The sequence below is a fragment of the Panthera tigris genome, chromosome C2 (assembly GCF_018350195.1).
Source record: "Panthera tigris isolate Pti1 chromosome C2, P.tigris_Pti1_mat1.1, whole genome shotgun sequence".
Classification (NCBI taxonomy): Eukaryota; Metazoa; Chordata; class Mammalia; order Carnivora; family Felidae; genus Panthera; species Panthera tigris.
In genome coordinates this window covers 68,495,206-68,515,679 of record NC_056668.1, presented here as the reverse complement: position 1 = coordinate 68,515,679, position 20,474 = coordinate 68,495,206, and the positions used below count along the sequence as shown (strand labels likewise).

General features: G+C 44.7%; 1 protein-coding gene across 9 annotated transcripts in view; it reads left to right on the top strand.

Annotated features, from left to right (window-relative positions):
* MYLK (myosin light chain kinase) overlaps nt 1-20,453 on the top strand; it is a 294,654-nt gene extending 274,201 nt beyond the window's left edge. For 6 of the 9 annotated variants that reach the window (XM_042956721.1, XM_042956720.1, XM_007098297.3 and 3 more), the window contains 5 exons: nt 4,714-4,866; nt 7,745-7,868; nt 13,757-13,886; nt 15,326-15,457; nt 18,683-20,453. In XM_042956721.1, coding sequence (XP_042812655.1) covers nt 4,714-4,866; nt 7,745-7,868; nt 13,757-13,886; nt 15,326-15,457; nt 18,683-18,933 — 790 coding nt within the window. In that variant the 3' untranslated portion in view covers nt 18,934-20,453. Of the gene's footprint in view, nt 1-4,713; nt 4,867-7,744; nt 7,869-13,418; nt 13,887-15,325; nt 15,458-18,682 lie in introns of those variants that run through there. The other 3 variants (XM_007098298.3, XM_015544793.2, XM_042956723.1) reach the window with 3 other exon arrangements.
* Nucleotides 20,454-20,474: the final 21 nt, after the last annotated feature.

The following is a 20,474-nucleotide window of genomic DNA, read 5'->3' as shown; positions in this document are numbered from 1 at the left end:
GTATTCTAAGCCTTGCCTCCTTTTCTAAGACCTCCTTTCCTTTCTTGCTTTTCTCTCCCCTATTTTCTGAGGATTTAGCATCCCCTTACTGCCTGTGGGGACACCAGAAACCTTCTGTGTGCCCTTCTCTCACCCCTACTCCAGAATTCCTTCTCTCCCTCTCCTGCTTCAAGCCAAGGTAGAGGGCAGTTACTCCTCTGCTTTCTTCCTACCGTCTTCCTATTGGGCTCAGTGACAGATTTCCTATTTCAGCTCATTTGTTGAGCACCTACTGTGATCCAGAGAGCTGGGGCCATCCCCAACCAAAATCTAACTTCTGGGGACATGAGCCCAGTGAACGAGGGAGAAGACCCAGTGCCCAAGCATCAGGTACATACTCAGACTTGGGGTTTGGTGCAGGGTTCTTCAGAGGGAACAGACAGCCCCACTAAAAGCTGCCCCTGCCCTCCCAGACATGCTCTCTGATTCCAGCTTCTGCATCCTCCAGGTGCCCTGAGCCCACGCCAGTCCCAGCCACGACTGCAGGTTTTTCTCTCCAGAGACGTGGGCTGTGGTTAGTGTGACTAACCCAGGGTGTCTACTTTCTAGGCCACTGCACAAAAGGATACCCAGTTCTTCCTCTGGGACCTGCCCAGCCCTCTCGAATCTTCCCACCGCACCAGAGAATGAGTATCTGAAGGCTAAAATGGGACAAAAGACTAACACCTTCCCAAGCACTCAGTAGTTCTGCTGGCAGATGTGTGGTCTGTTTCAATGGGCCATTCGTGCAGTGGGGTCACCTGCTGCTTGAAAAACACCATGAAGAAAGTATAGTGCAAGAGGCATTTCTGTACCTTTCTCTGTTCTGATGTTCTGCCCTGCAAGCAGAACAGTCGTGGGCATCAGATTCCATGGGTGACGTTTTGCTTCAGTGAGAGAGTAAGAATTAAATGAGAACACCCTGCAGTCATGACCTTTGTGACTTCTCAGCGACCATTAAAAATGAATGTGAAGACTGTGCACACACTTGTGAATAGCAATGTCAAGTGACAAGAAAAGTGGAGCATCTAAAAACTTGCCCACTCTGACTATAGTTTTGTAAAAACTAGATGAATCCATTGGTTACGTTGGGGAGGAAGAAAAAACTTTCCTCCACCTTTTTAGGTTCTTTTCTTGGAGGCCTGCAAATCAAACTGACAAGAGACAGATTAACACGAGGGGAAAAAAAGATGCATAGGAGTTCACAAAGAAATGTGATCCAAGAGGTGTTTAGATTTGGGGGCTTACATACTATTTTAACAAAGAGCAAGCGATTATTGTTGTTATTAGACAAAGGAAAGGGGTTTGGGGCTTCTGGAGGGGTAAATTGTGAGAAGGTGACTAGGCAATGTGTAGTAAATAAAGGTTGTTTTGCAAGGTCTGTTAAGATGAGTCTGTTTCTGGTAAAGGAGAAAACATTTTTACAAATGGAAATTTATGTCACTTTTTTTTAAATGTTTATTTATTTTGAGAGAGAGAGAGAATGAGTGAAGGAGGGGCAGAGAGAGAGGGGACACAGAATCTGAAACAGGCTTGACCTGGGGCTCTAACTCACAGACTGCAAGATCATGCATGACCTGAGCTGAAATCAGACACTTAACCGACTGAGCCACTCAGGTGCCCCGGAAATTATGTCACCTTAATAAAAAAGAAATCATTGTCCTGCTTTTAGACAGAAAGGGAGGGCAAAGAGCTAATGCCTTCAGCTCAAAACAATCTTTATGCCAAAGTGGCATATTTTGGAGTGGCATACTCTGATCCCCTTCAGTTAAAAAATGAGATAAAACTAGGAAGAGAGGTGGATAGTTGTATTTTGAATGCTAATGTTATTATGTTTGTTGATTGGGTTGATCAACCCAACCATACATGATCCTTATGCAAATTCTAGTAATAAATAAAAAGTCCAAAAAAAATTTGTTAAGATCCTGCCAAATTCCACCACCAAGAAACATGACTGAAATTCCAACACTCTCTTTGTCATCACGCTCTGCGTATATTGCAAGTTTTATTTTAGAGACATACTCTTTAACAGGAGGAATTCTGTGGGAGCTCTGCCGGCAAGGAGCCAGCCAGGGCTGGGGGTATTTCAGATGGATGGGCTGCCAGGAAGGAGGAGCGAGGAGGCTCTCCCCAGCTGTGAACTTTACAGAGATTAAGCCCTATCTTTGCAGGATTGCAGTCCCTAATTAGGAAAGGAAGTTTACAGAAGGGGACGTTTCAGCATTCCACAGCAGGATTGTCTGCCCTTCTTGTAGTGGTTGGAATGCTGCAGGACTTTACCCCTCTTCATTTCAAACGGAAAATGGAAAGACCGGAGGAGGCAGATAGCTGACAAGCAAGGGTCAGGCTGCTTCTCCATGGGACTAGCTGAAGTCACACAGGATCAGGATCACAGAGATGGGGACAGCTGGGAGCTCCTAGGAATTCTAGCCCAGTACCCTTGGTGTAAAAAGGGGAAACTGAGGCCCAGAGATGGGGGAGGGAGTAGCATATAACCCCACAGACTCGGGAGTGGTACACTCCCACCCTTTCTTCATTGTCATGCAATCGAGAATAATTAGCCCCGTGCCTTCTTCAAGCAGAACAGAAATAAGACATTTTAATGCCATCTGCAAAACTGTTATTCTAAAACACCAATATATTGACCAGGGCAAGATCACTCACATTGCAAAAGTTTTCTTTTTTTTTTTTTACAAAAGTTCTCACCAGAAGGTTCCCCCCATGGCAAGCTTGCCTCACAATATTTCAGTGGGTTTTGTTTTACAAAACTTGGTTTTCAGGTGCTATTACATTTCATAAGCTGAGTCTCTACATTATGAATGTAGAGACAGTCCCAGAAGGGTTTGTGTTATTGTTTATGACGATGGATTCATATGGATTTGGGAGGCAGGGACATTAGTGACGCCTTAGTTTGGAACACTGATGGCATGAGGGCCCTGGATCTATCTCATGGGACTCAGGTGGGATCAGGGCAGGACCAGCTACATAATTTGTGGGGCTCAGGGCAAAATAAAAAGGTGAAATGACTTGTTCAAATATTACTACAAGTTTCTGTATGACAGCAGAGTATTAAACCAACAGTGGGGCCTTCTAAGGGTGGGGCTCTGTGCATCCGCATAGGCCTGACTCCCATGCGGCCAGCCCCAGGTCAAGGCGAATGGCAGGGGGATGGCTGGAATGAAGAGGAGGTACACAGGAGTAAGAGGCGAGGCCAGTAAGCTGTAAATCTGTTCTCCTTGGCTTTAAGGTACTTTGTCTTACACATTTTATTTGGCTTACACTATTGGTAAATGTGTCACTCCCAAGGTCACAGATTAGTGAGCCCATGGGGGTGAACTGTACACAGAAGAAGCATGCAATATCCACAGTCACAGACAGAGCCCCTTCCTATGGACCAGGCCTCGTGCCAGAGCTGTAAACTATGGTTTACTTCACTGTCACAGGGGTGTTTATATAAAGGAGCAATGAAGATTTAGGCTCTAGATGCCTGGGTTTAGAGCTCACTGACTGAATCCTTGGGCAAGTTACCTAACCCCAATCAATGCCCATTTCCTCATCTGTTAAAGTAATGAGTAATGTTACAGGGTGGTGTTAAGATTGAATGAGTTCAGGGCGCCTGGGTGGCTCAGTTGGTTGAGTGTCCAGTTCTTGATTTCAGCTCAGGTCATGATCTCACAGTCGTGGGATCAAGCCCCATGTCATGCTCTGTGCTGAGGGTGAATCCTGCTTGGGATTGTCTCTCTCTCTCTCTCCCTCTGCCCCTCCCCTCCACTCATGCTTGCTCACTTTCTCTCTCTCTCTCAAATGAAAAAAAAAAGATTAAAAAATGGAATGAGTTCATCTATTTTAAGCTGTTTGCCTAGTGCCTGGCACATAGTAAATGTTTGGTTAATGTTTGCTGCCATGATGATGTTGATGGAGGAGGAGAAAGAGGAAGACGAGAAGGAGAATTGGTACAAGTGGTGACTACTGTATAGTTAAGTAGTAGGTTCTCCATCATAGAGAAGGAAAATGTCCAAGGTCACCCACAAATGAAAATACTGTGCTCTTTCCTCAGCTTTAGTATCTCTTAACGCAAGCTTTCTGGTTTGGCCTAAGTGCCTCAGGCTTACTGGTGTAGACAGATCACCAAACCCATGTTGCTGATTCAAAGTCTACTGTTTGTCCGAGCTTGCCAAGTGTCCTGAGTGTGCTGGGCCCTCTCATTGGTGCTGACGGGTATGAAGATGAGAGGTAGAAGGGGGCAGGGACAGCGGGTGCAGTGGTGAGTGCTGTACCATGTGACCAGTCCCTGACGAGGGTGGCCACAGCACGGAGATAAAGGGAGCCGTGGAGAAGGTTCTGGGCCTTGAGGGAAAACAGAGGACAGGGAGAGGGGCCCTGCTGTGTACTGTGGAAGCTGTAAACTGAAGTAAATTCGTTCCCCTCAGCCTCACAGGCAGGTGGTGACAAGAGGCAGGTGACACCCCAGAAGTACAGTGAGCACTGAGAAGAGGCTGGGCCACAGAAGCCTGTGAGCTACACCCTCTCTCCTTTCCTCAGGTGGGAGGAGAGGCAGGCACAGGGGTATTAGGGGTACAGGGCTTTGAGGGCCCTCACCTTTGACCTCAATACTCACTTGGGGGGATCCTCCCACCCTACCTTTCCTGCCATCAGCCACTCCCATTCACCTCTTGTCCTGCTTTTATCTTCCAGGGTTAGTGGACTTTCCCCCTTCATGGGTGACAACGATAATGAAACCCTAGCCAACGTGACCTCAGCCACCTGGGATTTCGACGATGAAGCGTTCGATGAGATCTCTGATGATGCTAAAGATTTTATCAGCAATTTACTGAAGAAAGATATGAAGTAATGAGTTGAGATTTCCATCTTTACAGCTTCCCCACTCCCTGGACTGGTGTCCAGAAGCAGGCCCCTTCTCACTGAGGAGTGGAGGGCGGGCACTGCAAGAACGGGGGAGGCGAAGGGGGTCTTCCTAGGTCCCCCAGCTCCCTGGTTCCAAACACTCCACTGGTCTTTAGAAGCACAGAAACCCCACTTGAAAAGCAACACTTCATGGATGCTGCAGGGAGAGGGGCAGCTTGTGTGTGTGAATATTGACAACTTCTATTTTCTTGTGTGCTGTGGCCGGGGATGCCATGCTGAAACCTCAGCCCCTCTTCAGGGGTGACTCTGCAAGTACCCTATTGTGGACCTACTCATACCCCCAGGCTATTCTGGCTTGATGTGTTTTCCATATCTAAATTACTTAACAACTGATGGCCTGAACATGGTACCTTCTCCCGCTGGCCAGAGTGAGGCCGTGATTTCAGACCTCTGGCTCAGCTCTGTCCCAGCCTGCGCCCTTTCCCCCATTCACCACGCAGACTGTGCAGTTCCCCACCTCCACCCTGGGGGCTGCTGGGAGCTGCCGTTGTGGTTGGTGGAGGAACACATAAAACAGTTGCATAAGGTGCTCGGTAAGTGTCCCCATGAGAGAAGAGTGCAGCTGGGAGGCTAAAGCGGAATCCATGGGTGAGCACTCTCCCCTCGAGGGAACCTGCGGGATTACAGCAGGTAGGCTGGAGGCTGTGCCAGTGTGGGGAAAGCTGGCCTGCCTGGGGGAAGGGAGCCGCAAGCTGTCAGGTGGGAGTAACTGGCCTATTGGGTGCCTGGCCCATTGTAAACTGGTGGCCAGATGAGGCAGGGTGTGGCTCCAGCACCCCCCCACCCACCTCCCAACCCAAGTAGCATTTGGCACCAGGGAGCAGTTCTACACTTTGCCCTAGAAGAAGGGTGGTGTTGAAATAGGTCAGACACCAGAGGATAAAAAGGGGAAGGGCTGCCCGACTCCACAGGTAGGTGACTGCATTCGCCAGGTGACTTTATTATGGTGCAGGCTCTGCCCTGTCTGCCTGGCCCACAGACCCCTGGAGGCTACCAGTTATCTTGTTCCCCTCTGGGAGAAACCCTGTTTGGGACCAAGAGCACAGTTGCTAAAATAACAGTGTTGAAAGATCTCTCAGATGGCTCTGATTTTCTCGATATGTGTCCACCTCTCAGTCCTTTGTAACCACCTCAGGCCAAACTCCTCCAGAGGCTACATCCACACTCCTTCAGTGAGGCTGTCTTAGTGTTTTGCTCTCACAGCCTTTGTTAGAAATAGACATTACTCAGGTAGAATCTGGATGTTGTGGGGACCTAGGTTCCCTTCCAGTGTGAGCAATCCTTGCTCCCAAGATGCTTTGCAGAGATGCAGACCTCCTTCCTAATAACTCTGGTCCAGGATGGTTTTTGTTCACCAAGCTTCATTCACTGAAGATTTGGTAAATGGGGCAATATGGATATATCTGTTTTCTCATCTGACCTTGAATTAATTCAGTAATGAGCTGTACTAGACCCTCTGTGCTCATAAAATGGATTCACCAAAGAACTGATTTCAAATGTCAAGATACTCGATTCCTATAAACTCTTGAACTTAGCATCTCTTTAACCAGAAATCACCTTTCAGCACTTTGAAAAATATTCATCTAGTATAAAATTAATGATGTAAGTTGTAGAAAATTTGAATATAGGAAAATTAAAATAATCCACGATCCTTTTATCTAAAGATCACTACATTTTGTTATACTTAGCAAATTTACTCATACTCGTTTTTCTTTTTAAAATTTTTTTAACGTTTATTTAAAAAAAAATTTTTTTTTAATGTTTATTTATTTTTGAGACAGAGAGAGACAGAGCATGAACGGGGGAGGGTCAGAGAGAGGGAGACACAGAATCTGAAACAGGCTCCAGGCTCTGAGCTGTCAGCACAGAGCCCGACGCGGGGCTCGAACTCACGGACCGCAAGATCATGACCTGAGCCGAAGTCGGCCGCTTAACTGACTGAGCCACCCAGGCACCCCTCATACTCTTTTTTCTATGTGTGTTAGCATCTGGTTCTTTGGACTTTATTAGTCCTATTATAACTAAGGTGATGGCCCTGAATTATTTCTAGATTCCCAGAGCTTTCAGAGAGATTAAATGAGTTTGAGTACAGTTTGTAAGGTTGTCATAATGCATAGATTGTATGCAGGACATACTTCTGAGTTTTAACAAGAAAAATCTGATACTCAACCACATCACAAGACATGAAAACTCAGTGATTCTCAGAGATTTAGGCTTCATGTTTTACCTTCCTTTCCACCAGATAGGAAGGCTAAAGGATTAGGCCTCTACAGCCCCTTCCCCACGTGACCAGTAGAATGACCCCACCCTAGAATATCTGCCCTCCAGCACTTAGACTTCTTTTTTTTTTTTTTTTTAATTTTTTAACGTTTATTTATTATTGAGAGACAAAGCATGAGCAGGGGAGGGGCAGAGAGAGGAGGAGACACAGAATGGGAAGCAGGCTCCAGGCTCTGAGCTGTCAGCACAGAGCCTGATGCGGGGCTCTAACTCCCAAACTGTGAGATCATGACCTGAACCCAAGTCAGGCGCTTAGCTGACTGAGCCACCCAGGTGCCCGAGTATTAGACCCAAGGGCAGGTCATGAGACTCCACCTGCTTACTTGGTGGTTAGGCCTTAACACTAACCTATTCTGATCTAGTCAGTGTAACCCAGACCAAGAGAGGAAAAATGCCAGGAGCACAGTAACCCTGATCATGGTGGATGGACCGAGGACAGGTGACCTCCCATTTCTGATCTAACCAGCAGTCTCTGAGGTCCCCTCCTGTTCAGAAATCCTCTGATCTCTGCCTCCATCAGAAACCGCCTGAACTGCACCCAGTGCCTTCAGCATCCGTGGCTAATGAAAGACACCAAGAACATGGAGGCCAAGAAACTCTCAAAGGACCGGATGAAGAAGTACATGGCAAGGAGGAAATGGCAGGTAATGAGGGAGTCACTTTGGACTTGGATGTTGCCCTTTACATTTGCTTTATTCAAGCTACCCTCAATCCAACAGTGTTTACGTCTATCTTAAAATAGTCTGGGACCAAGAGTGACATTTCATGTCTTCGTGGCTAGGGATGAGCAATGTCATCTTTAAGACTTTTTGGCAACCCTGGAGAATGTGATCTCCTTAAAGGTAGTGGGATAGGCTTATATTTCTTTATAGTGAAGGAGGAGGGCATATGATCTACAAAGAGAGATACGGTCCCCACCCTTCTCCATAGGGAGATTATATGTTACTATGTGTCCTTGGGCGAGTGACAACCTTACTGTGCCTTCATTTTCCCACCTGTAAAGTGGGGAATAATAGTGGCACCAACATCACACAGCATTATTGTGGGAAATACGGGAGATAATCTTCATCTGGCTTTGAGCAATTTGCGTGGCACATAGTAAGTGATTGAAAATAACACCAGTAGCTAATATTATGGCTGGCTGGCCATATGTCAGGGAACATTCAAAGCACTTTCTATGCAGTGAGTCTTTTAATCCTAGGAGGCAGGTACTATTATTATCCCCACTTTTCAGACAAACTGAGGCAGAGAACAGTTAGGAATGTTACTGAAGATCATGTAGCTAGTAAATGGAAAAGGATTCAAACCCAGAGCCTGGTTCCAAAGTACAGCCTTAACAATGATGTAAAATTGCCTCTGATTTTTAACAGATGCATGAAATTGTCATCCAAAACCATAGAGAATTTGTCATCAGCTGTTTTATTTTTATTATCACTATTAGTATTACAAAATTCCTGGGCTACTGGAGGGTACATGGTTTCGGTACTCAAGGAATGTATAGTGTAGTAGGGTACTGAAGCAAATGGACATAAAAGGACACCATGCACACCAAGAATCGTAAACGATCAGTATAGCCTACCATACCCATATATGTGAGTGTAGATGGGAGAATGGAGCCAGTCACACCAGAGGCTGGATGTGGTTGTGAGGAAATGCTGCCAGGGGCAGAACTTTGAAAGTGGTCATGGAAAATGGGCTGGAAGAAGAGAAGAGGGCATAACTGCACAGAGGAGAAAGCACAGAGGAACTCACCCTGACAGGAGCAGAGTCCTTTAGCTGGGCAGTCGGGGGAACTAGGGCATGTAAAACTTGTCTGTGTGGCAGAGAAAAAGGAGATCTCTGTTTTAGGGGCAACTGGGACGCTGGTAATTTACCATACGTGATGACTAAATCCTCAAAAAGTACAACTTCACATGGAGGGTGAGAGGAGCAGAGGCAAAGGGGCAGCTTTTGGGCATGTGGGTTTAAGGGACCACTTCCCCTGAGTGGCTCGGCCAGAACTCCCCCACGATGGGAGTCCGTTGTTGGTTAGTCCCCAGTGAAGGTTTAGGTGGACCTCCTGGCTCCCTCAAGTGCCAGGCGAGTTGGAACACCTGTGCCGCTTACCTTACCCTCTAGTGTCATTTGAATCCAGTGAAATCAGAGTAGCTGAGTTTCTAAAAAACAAAAAGGGGTCCACAAAACCTAAGTTGGCTTTATTAATGATCCAATGGCTGACAGATCTCAAAGAAATAGTGGTACTTCTGGCATGGATAGGGTAGCTGGTGTGGGGGTGGGGCTGTCCTCAGTGCAGTGAGTCTCTTTGGGGTTTGCTTGAATGATGAACCAAAGCCAGGGGGCGCCTAAACGCAGGGGACAGGAGCAGAGAAAAGGAAATGGGAGAGGAAATAAATGAAATTTTTTAATCTAATGGGTCAGGGAACAATAAATTGTGCTGATATTTTAAATTGCTTAAATTTTTTTCTTGTTGTTAACAGTGCTATTGGCCATAAGGTTTTCTGGAAGTGAGAAGGGAAAGAAAAGGATAGAATTCAGAGGAGAAACCTTAATTTCCTGTCTTTTTGTTTTTAATGTTTATTCTTTTTTGGGAGAGACAGCACGAGTAGGGGAGGGGCAGAGAGAGGGGGACAGAGGATCTGAAGCAGGCTCTGCACTGACTGTAGACAGTCTTATGCAGGGCTCAAACTCACTGTGAGATCATGACCTGAGCCAAAGTCAGATGCTCAACTGACTGAGCCACTCAGGCACCCCTGATTTCATATCTTAACATAGGTAGGAGCATTTGGAAATGGTTTTTCCACAAAAATAGTGGTTAGGTTTCACAAAATTACACACAAAAGTAGTCTATAGAATCCCACGTGGCACATGATGTCCCTGAAGTGTAATTTCACTGATAATGGTTCAGCAGCATCTGACCATCCACATTTTTTACCCCAGATATCAGGACCTTAGCACACCTGGACCAGGGGGTTCCCTCTCAGAGCAGCTGAGGTTCTGTGTGGTCGGGAGCAGAGTGCCATGGAATAAAATGGGGTAGACTGTGGTGGAGGGAGAGGGCCAGGCGAGATACGGGTGGCCCAGAGATCTCTACAGTTGCACAAGAGAAGGTTCCTTGCTATCATCCTGATGTGGTTTCCATAAAAGGCCCGGGAGGAAGGAACTAACATGAGAGCAAATCCCTACAAGTGGGGCAACATCTAGATGACTAATCATATTATTGATCTTAGAATGAAGTTATTCTGAAAGAGGGTATGTTTTTTATTTGTATGAAAAGAATTTTCAAAAGATGTGATGAGCAGTAGCACTGAGGGTGAGTTGAGCAGGATAACAGGGCTTCTGCTTGTAAAACTGGAAGCTGGGGGGTGGGGGATGGACTAAAAGGGTAAGGGGCATTAAGGAATCTACTCTTGAAATCATTGTTGCACTGTATGCTAACTAACTTGGATGTAAATTTAAAAATAATTAAAAAAAAAAAAAAAACAACCCGGAAGCTAAGGACTAGGAAGTAGAGGCCTGTGGGCAGCCATCTTTATTTTCTGAGAACCACAAAGACTTCTGCAGTATGGACCACAGGGCCATAGAGAAGAAAGCTTTTGACTCAGGATAGCAGAGAGTACTCTTGGCCATCACATTTGGATATTATGCACTTCTCAGAGAAAACTGGAGTCTTGGAGCTGGTGATATATATGTATGGTCTAGGATGGTTGGCTGGCTCCAGGGTGACCAACTTGCTCCAGTGTGCCAAGGTCTGTCTTGGCTTTAACCCTGAAAGACTCTCATTCTGGGAAACCCCTCAGTCTTGGGCAAACCAGGCCGGTTAGTCACCCTGGCTGGCTTTTCCAGGGGAGGGAGTCTGAGTGGCATTAGGGAGGCCAGTACAGACACCGCCCGCCTGGAGCACAGGAACCCAGCCTTGGCAATGGCCTTCAGACAAGAAAAAGACTTCCTCCAAACAAGGATGGAACTTGGGGAACTGAAACTTTCTTTCTTGGTATTCTAAAAATTTCCAGAAGTCTTAATAAAGCAGCAACCAATTTTCAGCTCAGAGTCATGAAACTTAAAGACTAGAACATATAGATATATATTTCTTTTCTAGTTCTGACAATTTCCCTACTGATTTTTTTTTTCATAAATTAGTTCCCAAAGATTGAATTCTGATGGAGATTATTTTTAAGATTTTCGTTACTAAGCACTTCTTACTTTTGTCCTTGTCTTAGAAATTATATGCTGTATCACTCCATCTGATGGAAAATTTCCTCCTATGTATAGCCTATTTGTTAATGTGTATATGATCCCTTCTCTGAAATATTCTCTTTTATCTGCCTTGTTCTGGTAACGTCATGTTAGTCATTTTGTTAGTGGAAGAGGAAAGACTTCCTTATTCCACACCTAAAGACAGTCCTGATCAGTCACAATCTGGGCATTTGGAATTAGGGAGCCCGTGGGCTACACAGTCACACGTATGAATCCTAGTCTTTCTGCAAAAGACTAGAGCTATAGGGAGATTTGAATCTTCTGGTCCAAGAACATGAGATGCACAGAGGGGAACTGATTTGCCCAGAGTCACACAGTAACATACCTTTGTTGAGAATGAACCCTCTCATTTGACAGACTCCTGGCCCAGGCAAACCAATCTGTGTTGGATAAAGGGAATCAAGAGCCAGAAGGGCTGGATCTGAGAGTTTGGCTGACCAGGAAATAGTCTGGTCTGACGTCAGCTCCATAGGGAGGGCTGCCATGGCTGGCACCTCCTCTTACCCATTCCTGAGGTCAGGATAAGCTCCCAGGGGAAGAGCTGGGTCTCTCCAGCTAGCACAACAAACAGGTCAGTGATGTCACCAGTAACCTCCTCTCCCAGAAGAGCAGAAAAGACTGCCAAGTGGGCTCAGTCTGCAGGTATTTTGCCTGCAAGGCCACAGTGCCTGTGCACACAGTTAAGTTGGTCATTTGTCATCTCTCACCTTTTTCCCCCACCCACTGTATCACCTCCACTTGGGGCTTTCTGTGCTCTGTTCAGAGTGACCCAGCTTCACCATGGTGACAGAGGGCCATAAACATTACCACACTGCAGTGATGTATGTGTGCAAGAGGGTGGATGGCCAGAGGGCAGAGCAGGATTGAATGTCCAAAGTGCATGAAAATAGTCTGCAATAAGGATGGCATGTGACAAACAGAAAAGTGGCTGTGGTCATAGCAGATCTCCACTTAAATCACACACACACACACACACACACACACACACACACACACACACACACACCATTATGAGTCCCTAGTGCCCTGTAATCCTTTACTTTCAAAATAATCTTTTTTTCTGGAGATATACTGGTTTTCCTGATAGTCGAAAATTGTGAGGCTTTACTGAAATACTTGAGCGCATGAAGTTAGTTCAGGAGGAGATGGCTTTGCAGGGACAGTTTACAGTCCAGTAGATGAGTGCTAGCCACTGGCCTATGTACAGGCTGTTTCTTTTCTCTCTGAGCAGCCAGCCTGTGGTAACGTCTGCACTCTGGACATACAGTATCTGGGTGCCTAAAAAGATGTTTTGGGTGTAGGGGTGGAAAGAGTTGCTTATGCCTTAGTTTCTCACCTCGTCTTTCCACTGACCTTAGAAAAGGGGCAAGAAACTTCACTTGAAGGTGAGAAACATAGACACGATTGTGTATTATTGGGGATTTCCTGATCTAAATCCTGTGCTTGGTAGAATTTTCATAATACAAAGAAAATTTTCATCTCAAGTTCTGGCATCCTTTTCAGCAGAAATTCTCTCTTCTTCCAAGGTTCCTCATCTCAGAAAAGCAAAGCGCCGCTGCTTTTCATTTCTTCGGGCGCTTCTTTTTGATGGCTGGGTGTACATCAGGGAAGAGCACCCCTCCAGAACTTCACTGTGCATTCACAGACTTGTGCTGGGGCCAGCCAGAGTGTTTCTGGAAATCTCTTAAGTATCTGAATCATAAACAGAACTAATGAGACCTTGGAGATCATCTTGTCCAACCCCCTTCTTATACAGAGAAGGAAACTGGAGCCCAGAGAGGTTAAGCGACTTGCCCAAGGTCAATGGAATGCTTTTTTTTCCCCTTTGCATCAGGACCTGTGGGATCCGTAGTAACTTTCTCCGGACCAATTAAAATCCTATTGCTAGTATTGTTTTACGAGAAACAGCCCCACTGGGCCTCGTCAGCAATAAGTCTTTGGAGCTGTCTCAGCCTGCAGTTGCTTTATATAAACTATCCCTTTTATGGGAGTTGAAGCACAGTATGAAAAGGGTTTTTGTCTCATGTTGACCTTGTTTAGTCACATTAACGCACACATTGGTTCCAGGCCCCATTCCATTCTCCGAACATCTTCTGACACGCTGATAGTGCTGAGCAGAGCAAGGTTGGGCTCACTCCTCTGGCAGAACTTCGGCACTGGGGAGGTCCTCATTTCAAGGACAGCTGCACCTCTGGGGCTAGGCTCTTTTCCCCGAGCCCCACTGCCCAACGGGAACCAGGGACACCGCCTGAGTCCAACGCCAGTGTCTATTTTCCAGAAAACGGGCAATGCTGTGAGAGCCATTGGAAGACTGTCCTCTATGGCAATGATCTCAGGGCTCAGTGGCAGGAAATCCTCAACAGGATCACCAACCAGCCCGCTCAATGCAGAAAAATTAGAATCTGAAGGTAAGGAGCTCCAGGAAGATTTGCTCTAGTTGGCAAGAAAGGAAGGGTTGAGGGATGGAGGGACATTTTGAGGTTTTAAGGGGGGTTTGGGTTTTTTTGATAATATAAACTATAAGGATAAAATTCAGAACTACTTTTAGGTTGCCCTAAAATTACTAAGTCTGCTAGTTATTCTTTAATTGTTCAACGTTAAGTTTAGCTACTTTCAGAGGGAAAGTTATTGTCTCATAGGACCAGGTGACCTCCGATGTTCTTTTCCCTATATTTTACATAAGAATTAGTGAAGACTTCATTAAAAGCTTCCTTTTTTCTCATTAGAAAAGTGAGATTTGTATACTGATAGGTAAACGTAAAAATCACATATAGTAGTATCTTTTTAAAAAATATCCTTCCATATTCTTACTGCCTTTGTGTTTTTCTTTTTTTTTAAAAATGACCTTTAGTCCATATTCCTTTGGCACTTGTCACGATGCTGAAACATGCCGTTTGAATGGGGTAGACTGCGCGTGACAGGGCTCCTCCTGGAGACCAGTAGGGCCAGTTAGCTGTTTGCACACCGCCTTTGAAATGCTGCCCCGACCATCTCCTCAGTGACGGCTCTGGCCTCTTCCAAGCTCCAGGTGCATGCAGGGTCTGGCCTTTACCTTCTTGAGGCACCTCATTTGGCCAAAGACACCCCCCTAACTCCCGCTGCCTGGTGTTTTTGGCATCCAAAGGTGAGAAGCTAGGTCTAGATCCCTCTTGTGCATAAAAGCAGGGTAATTGGCGAGGCTGCTTGCTGGGCTGCTCTGATGCAGCTGGGGGCAGAGTCTGCAACACGTGGGCCTGGTCCCTCCTGATCCGCACTCCCCAGATGACCCAGAAATAGCCTGAAGGGAAGGGAGAGTATATAGGAGCCCCTCCAAGTCACAGCTTTTCCCTGGACCAATCCCAGATCCTCATCCGTAGTCATACATTGTGAAGGCAGGGAGAGTGGAGTGTGGAGAACAGAACTACTGGTAAATCAAAGGCATGTCTAGGACCCCCTTTCCAAGGAGCAGGTGAAGGGCCTGCTGCTCTAGGAGGGAGGGCAAAGCAGGGACAGAGATTTGGACAGCTGGTGTGGTTTGTCCTTCTTCGATCCCTTCCACTGAATCCTGAGACAGCATGGAATGCAGCCAAAAATCCTTTTTAAAGATTATTTCCTTTTTCAGTGTGTCAGCATAAAGGAAGGAGGGAGTTCAAACATTTCCACAGTTTTGTCACAGTTCTCTCTTCTGCCAAAACCATGTGGCGGCAGGCCAACCTGTCCCCAGGAGAAAGGTGTACTTGACTCAATCCCCTAAGCCACATTATTTGCTGAATTACAGCAACTTAAAAAAAAAAAAAATCAACTTTTTTAAACCAGGGAAGAGAACAGGAAATGAAGAACTGACCGTGTTTCCTTCCCTGTCTCCTAGAAGATGTGTCCCAAGCTTTCCTTGAGGCTGTTGCTGAGGAAAAGCCCCATGTAAAACCCTATTTCTCTAAGACCATCCGTGATTTAGAAGTTGTGGAGGGAAGCGCTGCTAGATTTGACTGCAAGATTGAAGGTAAGTTGTAGCGGTTCTTCCCTTGACTTTGACCACACAAAAGTGTGGCGTGGTGGGCGGGTGGGCCCTGCTGTGTGCCCCAGGCAGAATGTCAGTTCTGGGCGGCCAGGACGCAAGCGAAGATAACTGGGTCAGGAGGAGTTGGCCCACTGCCCCCACTCCGCCTCCTGAAGGTTGGTGCCGTTCAGTGACTCACCTAGGGCGCCTCTGATATTCTACGTATTCATATCAACCACTGATGTGAGTGGCTCATCACAGACCTATTTGGCTATGGAAGAGGCTTAATGAAATGAGCTTTGCAGGCTTCTGGGAAGCCTGTGAACTGCCCACAAGAAGCTTCAAAGGAAGGCTGGCATGAAGAGGATGTGGAGTCGGAGGCCCTTCTGCTCAGCTGTGGGCTGTGTAAACTTGGGTGGTGATTTAACTCTTCTGAGCTTCTGGCCCTTACCTGATGATGTCTAATGCCTGAGTCATTCTGGGGATGCTGGGAGAGGACATAGGTGAAAGGGGGAAACCTTTTACGTCTGTTCAAGGTGTCATGGAGTCCAGGAAAAAGGTGTGGGATTGGCAAGTGCAGAGATTGAGCATGCAATGTGACTTCATTCACATTCAATGTGAGGGAAGCTGGGATCCAGACGCCTATGCCATCTTCCCCATGCTGCTCCGCCTGCCAAGAATAATGTGGCAGCAGAATTGAGTTGCCAGTGCTCAAGAGAACTTAAGGGATCTTAGCATAGCACCTGAGAAATTAGCAATGTTGGTGACACAAAGCATTTCAGTTTCCACAGACTGCAACATTCTAGAAAGATAAGGGCAAAAAAAGACAGGTTCTTTGCTTCCAGTTTGTGACTACTGCATGCCAACTCAAGTGGAGGGTTATCTCCCATTTCAGTCTGACCAAATAAAGCACAGAAGTTCATTAAGCAACTTTACTAAGGCTGCATAGCACAGGATAGCAGTCAGAACAAATCGTGCCTCCTACAGTTTAAAATTCTCCAGCAGTATGACTAGATAATGCCTTTTGGGTAAAGCAATCCAAAGTGAAGAATGGAAACAGTTTATTTCCTGCATCATCATATTCTCAAACTGCCTTGTAAATGCAGTGCCTATCATAATCTTTCTCTGTTCTCATTCAATTAAAAAAAAAAAAAAAAGGTGGATGTGTTGCCTTTGCTAGTGTGGAAGTGTGCAGATTGGGGGGCGCTGCGAGAAGCTCCGAATTCTCTCCATCACCACACTGTTTTTGGTCTTCTGAAGTTCTTTTTCCTTTTTTTCCTTTTTAAACATTATTACGACATAATGATTATCATCTTTGTACTTTTCTGTCTGGGATTATTCCTTCATATTTGCATAACTTCCACTGAAACACTGAGAAGGAATTAAAGCATATGGAGGCAGTTTTGATAAAAACAAAATTCTACTTGAAAAGAATGTTAGAATTCTTAAATTCTTTTTTTTTTTTTTAAGTTTACTTTGAGAGAGAGAGAGAGAGTGAGCAGGGGAGGGGCAGAGAGAGAGAGGGAGAGAGAAAATCCCAAGCAGGCTCCGTGCTTTCAGCTTGGAGCCCGATGCGGGGCTCGAAATTATGTACCACAAGATCATGACCTGAGTCTAAACCAAGAGTCAGACGCTTAACCGACTCAGCCACCCAAGCGCCCCTAGAATTCTTAAGTTCTTATGTGTAATTTTTTTCCTATAAAAATATTTCTCCCAAATTTAGGATTGTATAAATATATATATATATATATATATATATATATATATATATATATGTGTGTGTGTGTGTGTGTGTATTTTAAGTTTATTTATTTTGAGAGAGAGAGAGCACAGAGGAGGGGTAGAGAGAGAGAGAGGGAGAAAGAGAATATCAAGCAGGCTTCTCACTGTCAGCACAGAGCTGGACATGGGGCTCAGTCTCATGAACCATGAGATCATGACCTGAGCTGAATGAAATCAAGAGTTGAATGCTTAACTGACTGAGCCATCCAGGCGCCCCTGTATATTTGTAAAGACCTATATGTGTGTGTGTATATATATCATATATAATACATACATATGATGTGTGTATGTGTGTGTATATATATATATATATAATATTTTTTAAATGCTGAACTTTGCATAAACATGACTAATATATAAAATGAGGCTAACCCATGTGGCCAATTTCCAGTTATCCATAAGTAGTTTATCTGTCTTTGGATCAGACTAAAACAAATAATGACTTTTCTTTTAAGCAATATTATCAGCTCCTCTAATTTATTATAGAGCTGTTATTAGCTTTGAGTTATAATTTACATACCATAAAATTTACCTATTTTATGTGTACAGTTAAATTATCTTCTGTTAGATTTACAGAATTATGCAATCACACAACCAATTTTAGAATATTTCCATCATCTCCAAAGATCTCTCGTGCCTATTTGCTTTTTTTTTATTATTTAAAAAATGTTTTTTAATATTTATTTATTTTTTAGAGAGGGAGAGGGAGCATGCCCAAACTAGCAGGGGAGGGGCAGAGAGGGAGGGAGGCAGAGAATCCGAAGCAGGCTCTGCCCTATCAGCACAAAGCCCAAACTCATGAACCATGAGATCACGACCTAAGCCAAAGGTCGTGCTCAACCAACTGAGCCAGCCAGGCACCCCGAACTTAAACACATTTAAATAAAAAATAAGAGAACAGGGGCGCCTGGATGGCTCAGTCAGTTTAGTGTCTGCCTTCAGCTCCCGTCATGATCTCATGGTTTGTGAGTTCGAGCCTCTCTGCTGTCAGCACAGAGCCTACTTCAGATCCTGTCTCCCTCTCTCTCTGCCCCTCCTCCACTTGTGCTTTCTCGCCTTCTTTCTCAAAAATAACTAAACATTAAAAAAATTTATTTAACTATTATACAAGAAATTTTCTTTTCATCCAAGGACCTATTTATTTAGCTCTAGGAGTGCAGTTGGAGTCAAGGCTGTGTTCCAGGTAGTACTCTAGATCTGTATAAAGGTGGGAGGCAGTACAAGCCCCACGTGGATGGTAAGTGACATGACTATATGACACCTTTTTTTGCAGGGTTTTGGATATCAGTATTTACAATATATGCCCATATCCAAATGTAAATCTCAAAACAGATGCTAAAAGCCAACATCATGATACTTTCCCTGTACCCCGTTAATCAATAGAGATTGCTTACGAATTGCTTGCATGAATTGATAAGAAACTTGTGTTCCCTCCCTGTGCTGCAGGATACCCAGACCCTGAAGTTGTCTGGTTCAAAGATGACCAGTCAATCCGGGAGTCCCGCCACTTCCAGATAGACTACGACGAGGATGGGAACTGCTCTTTAATCATTAGTGATGTTTGCGGGGATGACGATGCCAAGTATACCTGCAAGGCTGTCAACAGTCTCGGAGAAGCCACCTGCACAGCAGAGCTCATTGTGGAAACCATGGAGGAAGGGGAAGGGGAAGGAGAAGAGGAAGAAGAGGAAGAGTGAAAGCCAGAGAGAAGCAGTTTCTAAGTCGTCTTACAAAGACTATTTCTCTAAAGCTCAAAAAATCCAAGATAGTAAAAGCACCTAGTGTGATAGATTATTTAGTTAGGTCTTTTGGGGGTTGATTGTTCAGCAACAGCAGTTGACACCTAGCAGCAGTTATTGATGGGCATTAATTTGAATTAGCTGGCACCTTAAGATACTACCAGTAACTTGCCTGATCAGTTGATTTTAAAGAGAAAGTAACCAAAAGAAATCTTTATCTGGGTAAGGTCATAAATTCCCTAACTGAAAGCACTCATGAAAAATAAGGCCCTGTGGTCACAGCCCAGAAGGTCCCTGGAGACAGAGATCTCTCTCTCCCAGCTCCTAACTGCAGAGAACCGAGTCTCCTCCAGCCCTGCAGCACGCCATTCTGAGAGCAGTTGAGCCATTGGAACATATGAGGCACATTTTATTCCAAAGTATACTGTACACATTCAAACTTCATTTCTCTCCCCTGATGTATCTACCCGTTTTTCTGGATCTGAATTTGCCATGAGTTTAAGCACTAAGGACATTATGCTTCTTAGATTCTGAAGACAGGTCCCCTGCTCATGGGTGGCTGGCTTTTTTAGGAGAATAGAATCTCTTTTCTTCCAAAATCAGTAGGAAATCTAAACTTATCCCCTCTTTGCAGATGTCTAGCAGCTTCAGACATTTTTGTAAGAACCTGTGAAAAAAAAAATCCTTGCTAATGTGCTTTTCTTCTGAAACCAGGATTCGTATTTGTGCTGTTATAGAAGATCAGCTCTGCATGTGTGGTAAAGATTTCTGTGTTTGAATGTATGAAAAACCAGTTTCCTAAAAAGTTAGTCTTAATTATTTATTGGCCGCTGTGAAACAGATTTCAACTGATGAAGGGCTGTAGAACTGCACATACTTTGGAATCTCCTTCAGGGTAGTCTGAGTTTAACACGCCTTCAATTCTAAACACTCTCCAGAGGACTCTACCTACCTTATGGGTTCCACGATGTTTTCTTCTTGAATGTGCATCAGTCATGCCTTGCCCCCCAGCCTTCAAATGTATTCTTAGACCTGATAAATGCACTCAGACTTGCATCTTTAGAAATTTTTCTTTCACTACATTGGCACTTAAATTTTTCTTTATAAACTTTTTGAAGGTCATAAACAAAGACTATAAACTAATATGCCTAATACATTTCCTCTGAGCGTGTGTGTGTAACATTCCAAATACTTTTTTCTTTTCCACTGTTTGTAAAGTGCAGCAATTTAATATTTGAGGGGACTTTTTAATAGTTCCTCAATAACCAATTTGAAATGACTTCAGTGCAACCCTACACAGGATCAACTTCAGAACTTTGATAGTAGTCTTATGTTACCTTCCATTCTATTTTTATCTGCTTTTTGCTGCTAGTTTCAAATTTGCCAGTATTTTTTCTTTTTGCTTTTTTAGCAGTTACAATTTTTTCATAATAGCCACAGTATTGCCACGGTTTATAATAAAGGGTTTTAAAATTTGATTTAGAGCTTTTGAAGCTTTT